The sequence below is a fragment of the Ascidiella aspersa genome, chromosome 2 (assembly GCF_963924565.1).
Source record: "Ascidiella aspersa chromosome 2, kaAscAspe10.2, whole genome shotgun sequence".
Taxonomy (NCBI): Eukaryota; Metazoa; Chordata; class Ascidiacea; order Phlebobranchia; family Ascidiidae; genus Ascidiella; species Ascidiella aspersa.
This window is the reverse complement of record NC_139448.1, coordinates 34027222-34045273: the sequence shown is the minus strand read 5'-3', so window position 1 is coordinate 34045273 and position 18052 is coordinate 34027222. Positions and strand designations below refer to the sequence as shown.

General features: G+C 34.1%; 1 protein-coding gene across 1 annotated transcript in view; it reads right to left on the bottom strand.

The window, feature by feature from the left end:
* The window catches only part of LOC146165437 (phospholipid-transporting ATPase ABCA1-like), a 66192-nt gene that overhangs the window by 44581 nt on the left and 3559 nt on the right, over positions 1-18052 (bottom strand). Inside the window, exons 5-13 of the mRNA XM_083382951.1 lie at positions 17867-17985; positions 17060-17278; positions 15987-16181; positions 15090-15211; positions 14028-14119; positions 12479-12651; positions 11300-11476; positions 3140-3242; positions 952-1063 (exon numbers count right to left, since the gene is read on the bottom strand). Coding sequence (XP_083239077.1) covers positions 952-1063; positions 3140-3242; positions 11300-11476; positions 12479-12651; positions 14028-14119; positions 15090-15211; positions 15987-16181; positions 17060-17278; positions 17867-17985 — 1312 coding nt within the window. The remainder of the gene's footprint in view (positions 1-951; positions 1064-3139; positions 3243-11299; positions 11477-12478; positions 12652-14027; positions 14120-15089; positions 15212-15986; positions 16182-17059; positions 17279-17866; positions 17986-18052) is intronic.

Here is an 18052-nt window from a genome sequence, read left to right as displayed (position 1 = left end):
TTGGAGAAAATTTAATTGGGAATAAGAACATCAAACACAAAAAACTTTTTGTAAATCTAGGCAGTTTGTATTATTAAGTACAAAGTCTAAACCATAATGTTTTTATTGGAAAATGCTAACATAAAAGTTTCTGAAAGTCGGATCAGCTGTTTTACAGACAATGGCAGAAAGTTAAACGCAAATTAATATACACAAAATTACTTTGTAATGCAATTACACAAACACTTAACAGCACTCTAATAAAAAAAACTAAGCCAAAATTTGATACAGGCCAAAATTACAGAGTATAATAAGAATTATTTGGAAATCATTAGAATTTGTCATGTCATCAAGAATAAGAGATTGCCGAGGTTTCCCAGCGGTAAGCTTGGCAGCCGCTGTAACCTTTGAACCTAAAACCTGCTAAGAACTGAACAAAAATGTGTCCAAACGTTAATCAAAAACGCAGCGACCGACAACAATCGACTTAACAGGCCACGTAGTTGTTGTTTTTGGTTTGATAAAGAAATAAGTGACAGCTTGTTTTGGGCATTTTTCAGTAGAAATGCTACGAATAAAATATTGCCTATTTAATAGATAGAATATACCCTACTTTTGTTATATGTAAAACACAAAAAGTGCACCCAGTTTTCTTTAAAAAAAGGCGTTAAAGACCTAGTAAAATGTTTAACAGTTTTAAAACGGACATAGAAAGGATAGGTATAAGACCGTACGTTTAAGCTTTTAAAATATAAAATTATCAGCGACAAAAACTGAGGCGCGGTTTAATTAAGTTTCGTTAGTGGACAACTATTCTAAATCAAAAAAAATATATAGAAAAACTTATTTAAAGACTTGCATAGGCTAACATGGAAATGTATCATTATAGTGTTATTATCACTTTCACAATGAATAACGTGCTGTGTTAACGACTCCTAAAAAAACAGTCAATACAAACAGAGTTCTACGTACAATCTACGGATGAAGGTGGTCCAGGTGACAGTGCTGGAATCCTGTCTGATCTTGTAGCGGATTATTTCGGGCATCACAGTGTCCGACTCAGAAGGGGACAAAAATACGATTCCTACGACAAAATATTTTTTTTATTATTAAAGGGTCACTCACAGTGATGGACGAATGAAAAGAATGATTGGACTGGAAACAACTCAATAATTATATTGCTTTTAAGTGTTTATTTTTGAGTTTTTTTAGATTAAAAAAAATGGAGCCAAACTAATTAAAATTACAAAAATTGAGTCAAACTGATAAAATATGGGCTCTCCAAGTCGTGCTTTTTTAAATAATAAAATGTTACATAAAATAAATTAAAAAACAAGCTCTAAAATATTTCAAAAATTGCCAACAAATGCTCGAAGGTAACCTATATTTCATGTAAGAACAGATAAATGACCATAGTACAAAAGCAATAATAGCCAATACAAAATTAAAAAAGTGTATAAACGAAAACCTATGGCCATAAGAATTCTACTGCAAAAATACCCATATGTGCAAATCTTACAGGAAAAAGTCGTTAGGGGTGTCACACTTAAAGCTACAGCGTAAAGTTTGTATAATATGGGTAATATGAAAAAGTAGTACTTAATTAGTCATTGTTGGGCAGAGTGATAGGTGGCGGTTAAATGGCCCTATTAGTGGCTGAATAGATTAGGTCTTGTGCTACGCTTTAATGCGAACCATTAAGGCAACCAGTGACGCACTGACAACAGGATTCTAAAGCGCTAATGCGAGGTCGTTAAGGCTGTAATTCCACCTGAGTTGCCATGGCTGCTTTACATATTCAAAGCTAATTTGTTCACACAATACTTGACCTAACCACAAGGGCATTATGTGTTCGTTACTTTGCCAACAATTCATGGGCAAATCGGAAATTAAACTAGTTTCAACAGAAGTAGTAGTTCATTTTTGGTAATTTATAAAGATAAACCAATATACCGGTTTACCGCTAAAGTTGGCCGAAAGTTCATATTTACTACAAAAATATGATGAAAATTTTCTTAACTATTTAACAAATTCCATATTTTTTTGCATTTTTTTGTTTAGCATCATGCCAAGTTCACATGTAAAATAAGAGTTTGATAAATATGGGTATATAAACTTAAGTTTTATTTGAATTTTATTTTTAATTTATTTAAATTTTGACTATATTCTAGGCGTATATAAGTTGGTATCGGGTATCGGTTGGCAAAAACGGTAAAAGTCGGGTTTCGTCCGAAAATTGATATCGGTCGATTTCTAGTATTTTAACCCTGAATGTTACTTTGGTAATTTATTGGGTAAACCGGAAGGTTTAATAATGAAAATATTAAGGGGAGCTATTTTTGACCACTTAGACCAGGGGTGTCCAACTCAAACATGCCGGCGTGCCAATTTTTATCTTATAACTTCTTCCCGTGCCAAAGTTTCGTAATTGAACCAATTCTTTTTAATGATAAATGCGCTTATTTTACCAAAAAAAAGAACGTTTATTTAAACTAGAAAAAAACTGTTTAGTAGAAATGCGAATCATCACATCAAAGTGTCTCTCGGTGAGCTTTTGTTTCTTCACACCAAGCTATATAATATTATATGAATGCTAGCCTCCACACAGTATAATGTTACTATATAAAAAGTAATTGTTGGTTGTCGTGATTGCCGCGATTGTTTTATATTGTGAACAAACAATGGCAATTGGCTGTTTAATAAACTTAGTATTTTCTGACAATTGGCTGAATAACAAATTGAGCTTTATGGCAAATTGGCTAAATAACAATTTTAGTGTTTTTTGGGGAGGGCTTACGTGCCATTTTTTATTAGTTCGCGTGCCACATTTGGCACGCGTGCCGCTTGATGGACACCCCTGACTTAGAGGCATAAAGTGCTTTTTAGACTTTCAACTGAAGTTGTGTCTATATTAAAATGCAAATTATACGACCATTTCAGTGTAATAAAAATGTCAGAACCTTATATATTAAAAAAAAATTAACGTAGTAAGAATATTAATGCCCTTACAGAAGTACATCTTTAACGTTCTCCAATAATATTCATTTGTAACATATATTTCAATCCATTAAGTTCTTTCAGGGGCACAGACATCAAAAATTCACTGTTCCTAGGGTATTAAACTTCCTGGTGAAAAAAAAACAGTATAAAGGCTACCAACCTCCCCAAAGAGTCTTGTTCTTTATCAGATCCATCGAATGAGAGACGAGATCTTGCTCTTTGTCGAAGGCAACGAACTTGTCCAACTCAACGCACTCCAAAAGCTAAACAAGAAAAAATAGATATAACTTGGATGTTTTACAGCAAATTAAGCCACGTTATAAGATAAACAATAATTATTGAATTATTGCATAACTTAGGAGCATAATGGCTGACGTTGTAGTAAGACGTAGTTAAAACTTAAAAGCCCATGCATAAGTAGATAGAAGTTTGAACATTTGGAATATCTCTTTATTTTGGAGCATAGTGGTTAGAGTTTGTATAGTAAGGCGTAATAAGAATAGCAAAATCCCATACAGTATAGCATTTTAAACGTTTATTCATTTTCAAGAAAAGTGTTTAAAATGCTACCTACCTCTGTATGGGCTTTGATATTCATATATTAACCCTGGTTATGTGAAAGCAACATCAAACATGAACAAAATTCATATTTTGGGAAAGAAGATACATATTTTGGGAAAGATGGTTGTTAAAATCACAACAGGTAAACTGTGTTAAGCCATCGACAGTACAGTTGCACACGTTGTCTTGAAACGCAATGAAATTTGAAAAAAAATTGTAATAGCGATTCTTTGAAAAAAAATGTGCAACGATAGGCTTTTTTTCTACGAATGTTTTTTCAGAAAACTATACGTAATGGTGTGCAGAACTTTAAAATACTACGAAAACCGTATTTCACAACAAAATAATACAAAGCACATGACAGTAGAAATATGTAAATTCAATAGGGATCTAATGTATAACAAAACAACTTGGGATTGAGTAAGTTATTAAATGCAGCTTTTTTAATGTTCTAAAATTAGTTGAGTTAAACTAATTTATGGTCCGTTTATCAAAAATGTTTAAAAAAGTTCAGCCTTTTTTTGCAACCGTTGACGCGTACATCTGATGTTATTGTGTTTCTGTTTTTCAATCCCACCTTGTGACGCAATGTTAATATAAAATGACATCACACTTTTGACGCCTGTTTCCGGGTGTGCAGTTACGGCAACACACCCGTTGCGTTCATTGCTCTACCAATTGAAGTTAGCGACAGAACAGGTTTACCAATAAGCGCCATAGACCACCACCCACAAAAACAAATGCATCAACAAAAGTAACAAACGTGTTTTTAATAGCAGCGTGTCTATATGCGGCGGTGGAACCAAAATCTAGTTCGACACGTTTGGTGAATTTTCTATAACACTATCTCAAACCGCACATGCACAAGTGACAAGTGTATATTGCTAGCGGAAACTTCGCAAGCCTAACTGACCAAAGATAATTGGTTTGTAAAGGGTGCTTGTTTATTTTTTATGGCAGAAGTGATTGAACATCTTATACCAGTAGTTCTCGAACTTTTATGAGTGGCGCCTCTTACTATATAGGTTTTTATATTTGGCCATCATTTTCAATTCACTCGTACAACAAAATAGTGAAAAAGATAAACATCAATTAAAGCAATTTTAATTTGTGCTGACATATGGTTAAATTTTTGAAATTTAGCAAAAAACAATATATTTTTCAATAAAAAAAAAAATAAAAAAAAAACTATTTTCGACGTGTATTTGGGGTTTAATAACATCATAACTAGGACAGGCCTTGACAAGCTTGGATTTTATGTGAGGCGTGACTATTTGAGAAAGGGCAGAGCATATTTGTTCTGTTCTTTCGTGACTATTAAAAATATATTTCAGTCTACAAGAATATAATAAAACACACAATCTGTTTTCCCTGATCCTTGGGGTTTAAAGTTTATTAAATGAAATCCTCTTTTTGGTGCAATTTCAAATACTGCTGATTTTACGATGTTAAACTGTTTAAAAAAGCAAAAAAGCAAAAAAGTTTAACGTTTATTCAATGAAATCCACTAAATTGATCAAATTTGAGATACTGCTTATTTTACTGGAGTTAATCCGGCTCCGGTTAAAAAAAATTGGATTTGAAGAACGATTTTAAAACAGACAGCTAATAATTTATCACGCACCATCTGTACGAAATGCGATATGGCTTTTGATTGACTGGTCGTGATTTTCAGCTTATTGCGCAATCAGCTCGAATTTGCAACGAACGAAACCGAAAACTGCCGCCGGCTGGTGGATTGTGTCGTCATAAATGCCAGATGAATGGACTGTTGCGTCATAATTGCCATTAACGCCGATCGAACGTGAGTTGTAAGCCACTTTGGGTTACGCTCCACAAACGACGCTGCTCTGGCTTATTCTTGTTCTTAACCCAATTGCAAATTGAACGTTGACAAGACAACAATTTTGGTATTGTTGGCGTTATTGCTCTTTATTGATCGGGGAAAAATGCAATCTTCAAAAGTAATTTGAAGATTACAGTCAAATATTTTCAATCCTGCTATGTAATACAAGGTGTATATAAAGTATTTTGAATAGGCACCAAGAAAAATAGGCAAAAGGCGGGTGAATAGAAAATCGTGTGAATCCTGGTACCTTAATAAGTTAGGCTATATCAATCTAACAATATAAAGATCGTCAAGGTGTTCGGCATAAATTTCACTTATTTTCCGTGGAACACTGGTCGAGCTATGTAAATTGATACTTTGCCGCACGACATACGCCTTTGCAAACCGATATGGCCATATTCATTTCTACATCTGTTCTGTCCGCACACGGCATTGTAGCCTTTATGTGGACTGAAATAGTGGAAGCTGTGGGGTATCGGATTAAGGAAAAGCGACCAAACAGTGGCATCAATGTTTGCCCTAAACAATCCATTTTAGCCCATAAAATCGATTTATTTGAATATTCATTAAAAAAATCGTCGAAATGCTAACAAAAAGGGTTTTCAAAAAGCTTTTTATAATTTGCATTGTTCTGTTTTAAAGCAATCGGGTAAATGGCAAACGCTACATATTTTAAACTTGAAAACGACACAAACTATATCTAGCTGACAGCAGAAACAGCAAATGGCAAGTAGGCAATTCCGACACCCGAAATTTTTGACAAAAAGTATCACAAAGGACGTTATTACTATCTTCAAACAACCAAAATAGTTGAATTTGAAACCTTTAAACGTTCAGTTATTACAATATTTTGACAAATTCATTGTCAAGGTGGGGAACGTTACAATATAATGCAAAAAAGGCAGAAATTTCTATATTAGGCATTATAAGACCACACTAATATCGGTTGAGTTTCGATACTGCCAGTTGGCATCCGGCATCGGCTCCGGTACGATATTATCGGGCATCCATAATTACAAGATATCCTTAACAATGCAAGACTTGCAACAAATCGAGCGCACAGGTATTTATATAGCAGGAAATGGTCAATTGCTTATTGTAATTTAGTCAATTGCGGCTTCTACACGAGTTGTGCAAGATTCCTAGATAAAATACGATATTAAAAAAATTTGGAACAAAAAATATAGGTGAGATTCCCAGTGGTTCAAACAGGTTTAAAACACACATGCTAAACATATTTTACGATACGCCCAAATTTGCTTTAAACATATGTATTCAATCATATCACATGGACGGAAAACATGGTAACATGCGTAATAACGCAGGATTTGCAGTCTAATTTAGCTTCTATTAATAAAGCAAAGCACTATATGTTTTTAAAGCTGTGAACAAGATGGATATTTGCTTTAAATAGGCCCTGTAGGTCATACTGAACAAGGTCGGCGTTTCAATATTTTATGTTATGCGAGGTAAACGTCATGGAATTTTGCCTTTAAGCTATATCAGATCATTTTTATGAGGTCCAGCGTTATAACCGCTGCTCCATATTCTACTATAACGAGAATCATTGCACCAAAAAACAGTGCCTCGTAAATAAATTAGTAAGCGACGCAGTACACTAAACTTCCAATATCCATGTTTATGTCATTTGACGCCATAATGTTTGCTGCCTAGTTAGTCAATTTTAAAACAGGAAGCGTCGGGCTCTATTACGTCACAATACATGCATCGCGAAATCGGTAGGGGATGTCAAACACAGGAAAGCCTAAATGACAATTTTCTGAGGGGAATTTCGCCGTGTCTCAATTCAAGTGAACGTGGAAAGTTTTAGGTCAAATCTTAGTCGCATAGCATTTTTCCATGACGTAACAGTGACCGATTGATAAGTCATAAACGTAACAGACAGCATTTTTTTAAACGTAAACAAACAGCAATTCCTTGCGATGCTACCACTGTGCCTTGCTACTGGATTTAAAATGCCAACAAAATTCCAATGGATTAAAAAGTTTTTTTAGTATTTTGACCGACAAGTAAAAATTAACGTTATTTTTTAATTTTTCAGTATATTTGTGTTATAGTTGTCATATAATAAAGTACTACATCTCGCATTAACTGATGATGGAAGATGACGCAAACGTGATATTCTATTTTTGTTTCAGAAATTGGTCACGAAATGGTGGGACAGATCTATTAACGCGTTTAAAGATACACAATTCATGAACATGGCTATCAACCAGAACTAAATAGTTAGATTCAAGTGAAATTTTAATTCAATGTTTTAGGTTAAAGCTACGTCGCACAGCATTTTTCCGTGACGTAACAGTGACCGATTGATGAGTCATGAACGTAACAGCATTTTTTAAAAGTAAACAAATAGGGCAATCACCTGGGATGTTAACAAATGGTTTGCTACTAAATTTAAAATGCTAACAACAATCTGTTTAAATAAAATTCAAATAAGACTAATTTAGCATTTTAAGCGGCAAGTGAAATGATTGTTATTTTTAATGTTTGAGAATATTTTGGGTAACAGTTACCAACTGATAAAGTGGAAATCTTATATTAACTGATGGTGGCAAATTACTGATAAGTGATGTATGATTGTTGATTCAGCAATGGATAACGAATAGTTGGGTCATATATTTTGAACGCGTTTCAAGATACAATATTCATGGAGCTAACCTATCACGCAGAACTATATGGTTAAAGTTTCTATCACTCGTAGCTATTACAACATTGCATTCAATCTCGACCACTGCTACAAATAGAATCTCTTCGCAGCCAAACCTGTCTAGGTATTTTTTATCTATTTCGGTTTGAATGGACCCTTCACGTACGGTCGGTAAGCTATAAATAAACCGCAGTAAGTGAAAACTATTTAATTTGCAAATCAAAGAATTACTTTATCTGAAAATATTACATATCTTTTTGGCATATATTACAGTGTTGTGTAAGTGTTATTTAAACACTACTAACTTATGGAACTGGGGTTTGTGTGTTATAAAGCAGCAATGCTGTTTGGTGACACATAGAAAATTTTTTGAACAAAAAACTTGTTTGCGAAGAAAAAAGAAACCGAAAATATTTAAGCGGAAAGTTTTCATAAACTACAGAAGTGTTAAAAACGTGATGCTTTGAAGTCAAAATGTCAAAATATACCCAGAAAAGCAAAGAAGGTTTATAAATGTTAACAAACCTAGCATGAAATGTAAAAAATCAGCAGGCTAGTTAGTTAAAAATCACCTACAGTTGCAAAACTTTCATACTGACCAGGTTTCGCGGTATCCCTATTAATCCATCACATTTTTTACAAGTGTAAAACGCCTTTAAATTATTTAGTAACACTAGCGCGGCAATTGCGACATTTTTTAACAGAGACAAACCAGTTCATTGTCAACGTGTCGCCTTTGTACCCATTGTCAAACAAGGACCAGACAACGCACCTTTACCAAACCGAACCTTACATACAGTTGGTGCGTACGTGCGACTTTTCGAATGACGTAGGGCGATTATATAACGTGAATCACAATGCTAACATGGAGTAGGTTTACAAGGCAATTAAGTAGAGCGCTCGACCAGTTTTTCGGACCTGTTTTCAAGCTGTTCACCAGCATGGATAGGTTATGGACTACTGTAAATTGGGAAAATGTAAAAAAACGACTGCATACCATATTTACAGTTTAAAATTTCTGTTTGGCCAGGGCGGTATAACAACGGCCTATTGTTAGGGCTAAGCAATGGAACTACTTTTTCGACTTTACTAATACAAATCGGTTAAAGTAAATAAATAACTTTAAAATCAAGCGCGTTTTAAAAAGTTAGTTGGTCACTATTGCAACATAGTATAACCTTAACACGGTAACTTCAATATAAATCAAAAAACAGCTGTTCGGTAACTTTAAAACTGGACAAAAAACAAGGATACAAAAGGGCCTATTTTCGAAACGGCCTCTTTGTCTGGCCATTTGGAGTGACTAGGCGTTTTTCTTCGCTTGTTTCAATTAGGTCTAGAGGGCACTGGGTGATCACAAATACATCGGCTTAGCGAAGCCAGCTATTTCCGACACGTAATCACAGGTTAGTTGAAGACTCGGATATTGCACACACGCGCGTGGTGCGTTGGTATCACGTTTGGTCGGCAGAATATACGTTGGTTGTTATTTATTTTTTTAGGAAACGTCTCGGAAATGCTTTTTGTTTTGTGACAACGCCTAACTGCAGGTGTTAAGCAATTATCTGGCGTTGAGTTTGGACTTTTAACAAGGGGGTATTTTTCAATAACCACTAATAAGCTGTGAAATTTAAATCAATTTTCACGAGTAAAAAAACACAAATATACTATAAGATCTTACCAAGGTCTCATTTCACAATGTTTAATTTTTTTTAATTATACTAAAGATTTCCCCAAAGTGGGACATTACAATGAGTCCTGAACTATTTCTTGCATCTGCAGAAATTTTCCGCAGTTTAACAAAAAAATTAAAAAAATCGGTGGTTAATCTATATTGAGACGAAGATGGTACATCAATATATGCGAAGTGATTGAAATCGTAAAATATGCGAGACACTTCACAAAAGTTTAGTGCACCGACCAAAGTTAGACCTTCCATTGATAAAGTTTCCGAAGTAACTCGTTTAAACCAACCAGTATTTGTTTAAATTACTAAGAGTAGCAAACCCGAAAATCAAAGACAGACATTTGCAAAACGTATGTTCGATTGTTCGTACAATTATAGGTTAAGACTGGTATAGCTACATGCGCGTGGTGCATTGATAACACGTTTAGGCGACAGAAATAGACTAAAGACAAGGTTTGTTTTTGTTTTTCTAACAAACGTCCGGGATATGTCGCTGTTTGTCGCATCACCGCATGTCAAATTTTCGATTTTAAATTACCAATTTCTGCCAAGGCCCCTTTCAAATATTGTTTCTTAAGCTCCAGTTCAGTGGTTCTTAACCGGGGTACCGCGGAACTCTGGGGTGCCATTTTTAATGCCCAAGGGTGCAGAGAGATATTTAAAAATCTTTAAGAATCTGATTTTTGCTCAACTCTTCCAACCTTTAGTGTAAGATTAGAGTGGAATAAATCTAATTATAACTTCATACGTTGTGCTGTGTTAATGTGTGTTGTTCAAGTTCCGTTTGTTATTACATTCTAGTGAATTACCTACGGAAAAATCTTGTAGGGGTGCCGCAATCTATTTATTATTGCTGGGGGGTGGCGCAAGCCATAAAAGGTTGATAACCAATGGTTTAGGACATCCGCTCAAGAAAAAACATTGCACAAATCAAAAGTTACACTCCGCCGCAAAACTAGGTTCTTTAATTTCAACTACAGCAATTTTGCACAGAAAAAAAATCGACCTTTGGAATTGAAAAAATTAAGCTGAGCAGAGTTCATGCCCTATTCCGAAAGGCACCAAAGTAACACAACCAAACTTCTATAAAATACAAGCAAGCTATTTCGAATAACAAAATGGTGGTTGAATTTAACAAGTACACGCCCCTGGGAGTACAAGAACTAAACCAAACAAGTACTTAAAACCAATAGATACCTTACCGAAATTAGCTTATTGGTGCCTAAATATCCACAACACTCGTTTCACATATAGAAGCACACAGCCTTTGGAAAAGACTAAACCAACACAGATTTTAAAGTCCAAATGCAGAGGTTCTAAAACCGTTTCGTTTCAACATGGGCGTCGCACAATGGTTTCGTTTCATATCCATCTTAATTGTGTTAATAAAACGCTTGCAAATAATTATTATTATACCATGAAAAACAACTAGAGCGATTGATTTTGATTTTCCGTAGCAAATAAATAAATAAATAAAAATTAGTAAAAAAAATTTTATAAATGCGTCGGAGAAAAACGTTTGACAACCACTATTCTAACGTGAACACCTTACCTTGGTCACAAGCGCAACGAGCATGTCAACTTGTCTGTAGGTGTCCTTCCACGTTGTCACTTGGTCATTGGGGTTGTCGTCGTTGGAGAGAAACACGGCAAGTTGCTGAAGTTGAGCAACGGTGAGGTTGGTCTGAGCCGCAATCGCGTTTACTGTGAGCGTGTTGTTCAGTAGAGCCTAAGAAAATTCAAAAGGTTTTAGAATAATTTAGACCAGTGATATTCAACCTTATAGGGCTTACGGCACCCCTCAAAAATAATAAATAAATTTTCGGCTCCCGATTGGAATTTTTGTGGAGAATTTTAATAAAATGTCACTATCAATAGAGCTGCAACAACACACAATCAACTTAAAACATGTAGGAAAATTGAATTTTATATAATGGTCTCTAACCGTACAAATGGTTGTATCAAGAAGCTTACCAATTGAGCAAAAATCAGATTATTAAAAAATCTTAAATACCTATCAGCACCTTTGAGCATTAGAAATGGTACACCAGGGCGCCGCGGCACCCGGTTAAGAACCACTGCTTTATGCTTTATGCTCTTGCGCCAAACGCCACAACTAGTGAACCATACAGTGACGGCTGTTACTAAAATACAAGGCCTTTGAGAGATAACAGTGATTTGATGTTGCGCGTTGTTATCAATTTGATTCAATTTTGTTCTAATTTTTGAAGCAAATTGCCAGTTGGAACTAAATCCGTAGACTGCCTACTGCACAAAAAGTAAAATAATCAAAATTTTTTGGATAAAACAATTGCCAGAAAGGTGGCGAATTGGCTATGTAAAACTATATCGATTGTTCAGCTGCAATTTTCAGCATAAATAAGGCGATAAGCCTTTTTTGTTTAAAAGAAAGTAACCAAAGTCTCTTCTGAAGCCATAGTGACCAACGATAACGGCTCAGTTATCAACAGTGTTACAGCAGGCTGCAATTTTCTAGCCATGCCTTATGATGTGAAAAAAATTCTATTCGTCCAACCGATTTCATTTGCCCACTGCCAGCTACATTCAGGATTTGTCTGAGTAAAATCATCCTTAAAGATCCAAAAGAACCAGAATACTTGAATTACGCCAAAAAAACAGAATACTTGAATTACGCCAAAAAAACGGATTACTTGAATTACGCCAAAAACGGCATAATCAGTTCTGCTTAAAAATGTTCTATTTAACCTACCCTTAAAGAGCTTGTTAGTTGTCCGTCCTGCAGTTCCCTGTAGAGATTGGGTCCGGTCGAATTTTCCCAACTTTCACCGAGAAACTGAATGAATGCGATCGACTCGAAAGTCCGGTTTGCCGCTTTGATGATTTTCTCCGTCAGGGGTGTATGGGGGCTGTACGGGATTTTCCCTGTTGTGAGCACAGGTGGAGTCATTAGAAGTGACTAATTGCTGTATGTTCTGACACTTACCTACTCCGATTCTGTTACCCGGTATTTTAGGTTAAAACTTGTGGCCTATAGGCTCTAACATTTCCTTTTTTAGTGAGTTAAAATCAACAGTTTATACTGTCGTAGAAGGAATATATCAAAGACCATACAGAGGTTGGTGGCATATTTTGGCGGTATCGAATAAATAATTATTTATTCTTTTCAAATATGCTACCACTTATGTATAGGATTTGAAATTCGACAACAACATTCAGCCATCATGCGTCAAGTTTGAAACATTTTTTTAAACATGTCATCAAGGCAGTGAACATCAGGTTAAAATCAGGAAATCTTTTTCAATTATTTTATTTCAATCGTACACAAATGACTGTATGGACTTCGAACGTCTCATTGCCCCTTTAAAAATAAACGTTTGACCGAGTTAAAATTGCAGTTTTTTTCGTCTTCATAATATGACAACATGTCACGTTTTGACGTAACTTTGTGGCGCCATCGGTGAGTTTTTTTATCATATGATTCTTATTCAATGTTACCATAACCCCTTATCACATGTGAAAAATCCTACTTATGGAAGCTTTAGGAACATTCAAGCATTTGGCTTTTTTGCGCATTTAACGTTTGTTATGAGATTGGCCACATCGTTCATTTTACATTAGCTCTTGAAACTCGCCCAACGCTACTTTATTTTGTTGCATTTCCGCTTGTTAAGTGCCTAACAGCCGGCGGCAATACAGCATATAAAAAGACCGTTTCAAGACTGCAATGACGTGCTACGTAAAACAAGTAGCAACGCTGATTTCTTATTGTTTCTAGAAACACACAATCACCGTTGCAGCAGCCAAAATTATTGCTATATTTTGTTAAACTTATTAGGCAAACTTCGTAACTAAAAAAATAACTTTTATTAATATCGCTTCGGCACATTTCAAACTTCATTATTTTTAGGCTGTAAAGTATATACTAGATCTAAAATGTCGTTAACTTATTTAAGTTAGCTAATCCTATTTATTACCAGTTTAAAATGTCACGGCTACATCTATATAGAACACAAACACAATATTATTATATAATATGCTCTATACAGTTTGTGTTACTCCACTTTTTCAACAATTCTTTTTAACATGACATCCAAATGCATAACGAAATAATTTCAGTCGGCATATTTTTTAAAGCTTTATTATGCAAAAAATTTGTTCAAATATTCATTAAACGATTATTTTATTTTGCAGTTGATACTGAAAGAAATTTCTACAAACAACAAAACGATAAAAAATAAACAAAATGGAACATTCATCATAATGTATGTACTACTAAAAAGTAAAAAAACGTATCCTACCTAATAGCAGTGGCTTGACTGTATCCCACAAGAAAGTTAACTGTGAGTTGTTTTCAAACATACCGATCAGGTTATCACAGAATTCTACCGAACTGAAAAAAAAGAAAAGGAAAGTGTGTTACGACAATAGTTCCAAAGCATTGCCTTAAATGAAATGTCATGTATGATTAATAAATTGTGGAATATAAGTGTTTTACATTAACTAATTTAGCAAGGTTAGAGTAAACTTGATCAATTGGGTAATTTTCGTTAATCTTTTAACTGTAAAGCCCAACCTTGAAATTGGAAGTAAATCTGCATAATATAAATATATATGTATATATATATATATATATATGCAAACTCACTTAACTGATAAATAGAAACTCAGTTAATTGTGTCAAAAATTTAGATTCATTTCATTTCTGGATCATAATCAAACACTGCAAATAATGGCCTAAGGGCAAATTAGTCCTAGACAAAAGTAAACACACAATGGTATTTACAGTTAATGAATGTTAGCGCTACCAGCACTACCACTTTGCTAATGACATAAAAATGTTGACAGTTCTGGAATCCGACTACATTCATATTATAGGGCCTACTGTGAAGTAAAAAACAATAATAATAATGTTTAGTGATCCTTAAGAGAAACTAGACAGAATTAAAAAGAAATACAGGTCTGGGTTTTCACTATATTCATATTTTCTGTAAAGTTACAAAATAATTGATAATGTTTAGTAATCCTAACGACAAACTAGACTGAATAAAACAAATCCCGGTCTGGAATTTGACTTTATTCATTTTATCTGTAGAGTTAAAAAAATGACATTGATTAGCAATCCTAAATGACAAACTAGAAAAAAAAACTAAGAAATACCTGTCCGGAATTTGGCTATATTCATATTATCTGTAAAGTTACAATATAATAATGTTTAGCAATTCTGATGACAAACTAGACCAAATAAAAAGAACGGGCTGAAATTTGACTATAATCATATTTTTTGTAAAGTTAAAAAAAATTAATAATGTTTAGCGACCCTTATGGGAAACTAGACAGAATGAAAACAAATATTAGGCTACGTTTGGTTGAGAGTTGACTCGTTCACAACCGCATTGAGTTGACTGGTAACTGCGCCCTGGAGTCCTTGAGTGGCAAAACTGTTCAGAACTGTTGTTTTATTTTCTGGATGTCCACAGAGTTCCTGTAATTCAGAAAGATTTTTAAGAAATATCCTAAAACTGGGATGAAATGGCGAAATATGGGCAGATTTTTTTTTTATGATAATATCTTAAATTGGTACAAATAGCTGAAATATGGGGCAGATTTATTATTGTAACATCATAAACTGGTATACTTTTCTGAAACTAATTAGCTATAAATGTTTAAAAAAAATTAATCACATATATAGTACTTCACCACAAAATGCAAAGCTTGGTATTTGAATTGTATAACGCTTTACACTTTACAGTAAGAATCAAAATCTATTTTTCATTCAAAAAAATAAAGTTTTTATTACATAGTTTAAACTTCAAACATTGTATTTCGACCCACATAAAAGTAAACTTAATGGCGTGATTCAGCGTAAAACGTTTTGAAGCTAAACTTACCAACTAGTCCTAGATAAAAGCTTTTTTATGACTTTTATAGCAAGGTAAACACTTAAGTAAACTTTATTTAGTAGGTGACATAAAATTACATAACAGCAATTTCCACTCTTAGCAAACAGAGTTGATAGTAACTGGATGGAAAATGGTTTTATTAACTTTATTAAAAAATTCCACCCAGCAGCCCATAGCGTTGGTCAAGTTTTTTAAGGTTTGGAAATTTTTATAGACTGCAATTATTTTATCAAAGGAAGTTAAAAAAAATGTAAAATACGTTAAGACCCTTTTTAACCTCAAGCACCTTTAACTTACAGCACTGGACTTGGCCTAGGAATAACATATTGAATTAAAATAAAAAATATTTTAACTTACAGACATAGCATTTTCAGAAGAAAGGTCCACACCCAGTAAAGAAGATAGCAAGTTGGTAGAGGTTGTATTCTGATTAAGCACACTGAGTAACTGTAGTAGGGGTCCTTGTATCTGGTTAAGTTCCGCAAGATACTGGTTAAAGCCAGTCTGATTGGTCGCATTCAGTAGCAAAGTTGGATTGACCGGAACAATTCCCTTTAAAAATCAATATTAGTAAATTAGCGACATGAAAACCCAAACCCAAACTATTCATAAATTTAGTAACAATTTTGCCTTGAAATTTTTTTTAAATTTAGTAAAATTTACAAAGTGACCTAATTAACATTACTTTATGTATTCATTAAAGAGCCAAATTAAAAATAGGACTGATTGTTTAAAATCATTATTTAACAAGGTCTCAACTGTAACTCCATTTTTCAATTGTTTCAACTCTACACAATTTCTCTATTTTAAAAATTAAAATATTTTTAAGTTAAGTGCCAGAAGCTGTCCAAATTCCATCCCGTTCAGACGCTAGTTTTAAAACTTTCTAAGTAAATCGTCAGCACTTAAAAGCACACACAAAAATATTTACAAGTAATAAGTTCTGTACTAATTTGGTATTTAGGACAAGCCAGGAGTCAGACTTTGGACCTGAGTATGACTACCACAGTCCAATGTGGGTATGCGGCTATGCGCAGTAATAAATATCGAAACTGATAAGGCCTCAAACTGTTAACGCTAAAAGATGTAATAGAATATGGTAAAATAGTTTCGAATATATTCACCATGTATTGTGGGTGGATGAAATATATAACACCCCTATTAGTGAATTGCTCAATATGCACCCTATTTTACTTATGAAAATGGCTGAAATGCAGGATGTAAGTCAGACCCCAACTCGACTGAATTAATTGTTTTGCAGGATTCAGACTACACAGCCCTGGTTACCATATTATACTGTACCTGGCTTATAAACTTGGTGTTCAAGACAGTTATTTAAATGAGAGAAATACAGGCTGTAAGTCAGAGCCCGTCACAATTGAATACATTTTTTACCAGAGTCAGACTATTCAGCCCTGTTTGCTAAATACCTGACTTATAAACTTTGTGTTCAAGACAGTAATATTCCCAAGGTTTTGCGCAGTGATGCTGGTCAGTGAAGTGAGTTGTGCATCTGTGAGGTTACAAAGTGATGTGGACACTTGAGTGACTGTGGCAAGACCAGCGACTGGAAATTGCATAGCCTGGTTTAACGACGTCTCGTTGCAAACCACAATCCTGGATCCAAGGGTAGCGGCAAGGGTTGATGCCTTAAAAATACCAAAATGATTTTTTTAGGGTTAAGGTAGGGGAGAATTGGAAAACAACCAGATAGGCTGGTGTGTTAAAAGTGGTAAAAAAAAACACTTTTAAAATGTATGGATATGCAAAAAGAAAATGCTATGACAATATATAATCGGAAAGAATCCTAAAAAATATTGTTCAAAAAATGTCAAAAATAAAAAAGTGGCAAAATAACTATTTTGGTTTTAATACGGTACTTTAATTTGATAATAAGAAATAACTCTAAGTATTGTAAACTGCCAATAAAGAAGTCATTGGGAAATGTTTGGTTTTAAAAATTAAAATGGATTGTTGATGTTTTTTCAAAGCAAATTATTAACAATATTAGCATATAAGTGCTTGTACAAAAATAGAAACTGCAAATGTCATTTACATTTTTCTAAATTAAAACCAAAACCTAAAATAGTATGGTGTCGAATTTATCAAAGCTATTATTCTCTGATTTTGTATACATTATTATAACCTTCGAAGCACTGTGGCAGTATTGGGACAATAAAAGCGAAAAAAAAATATTATTAGTAGCTACTGTTAAGTGATATATCTGCTGGGCGTACCTGAATAAATGTAACCCGACTGGCAACAATTGTTTGCGTGACACCTGAAGTTATCGACATGTTTGTTTGCAGATACGATTGATACGCTGTTCCATTGTCAAGTAGGCTTGAAAGCAGTGCTGAAAAAATATTTATAAAATCAGCCAAAACGTGAAAGGCTTTAGGATAAATCAACATAAGACCCAA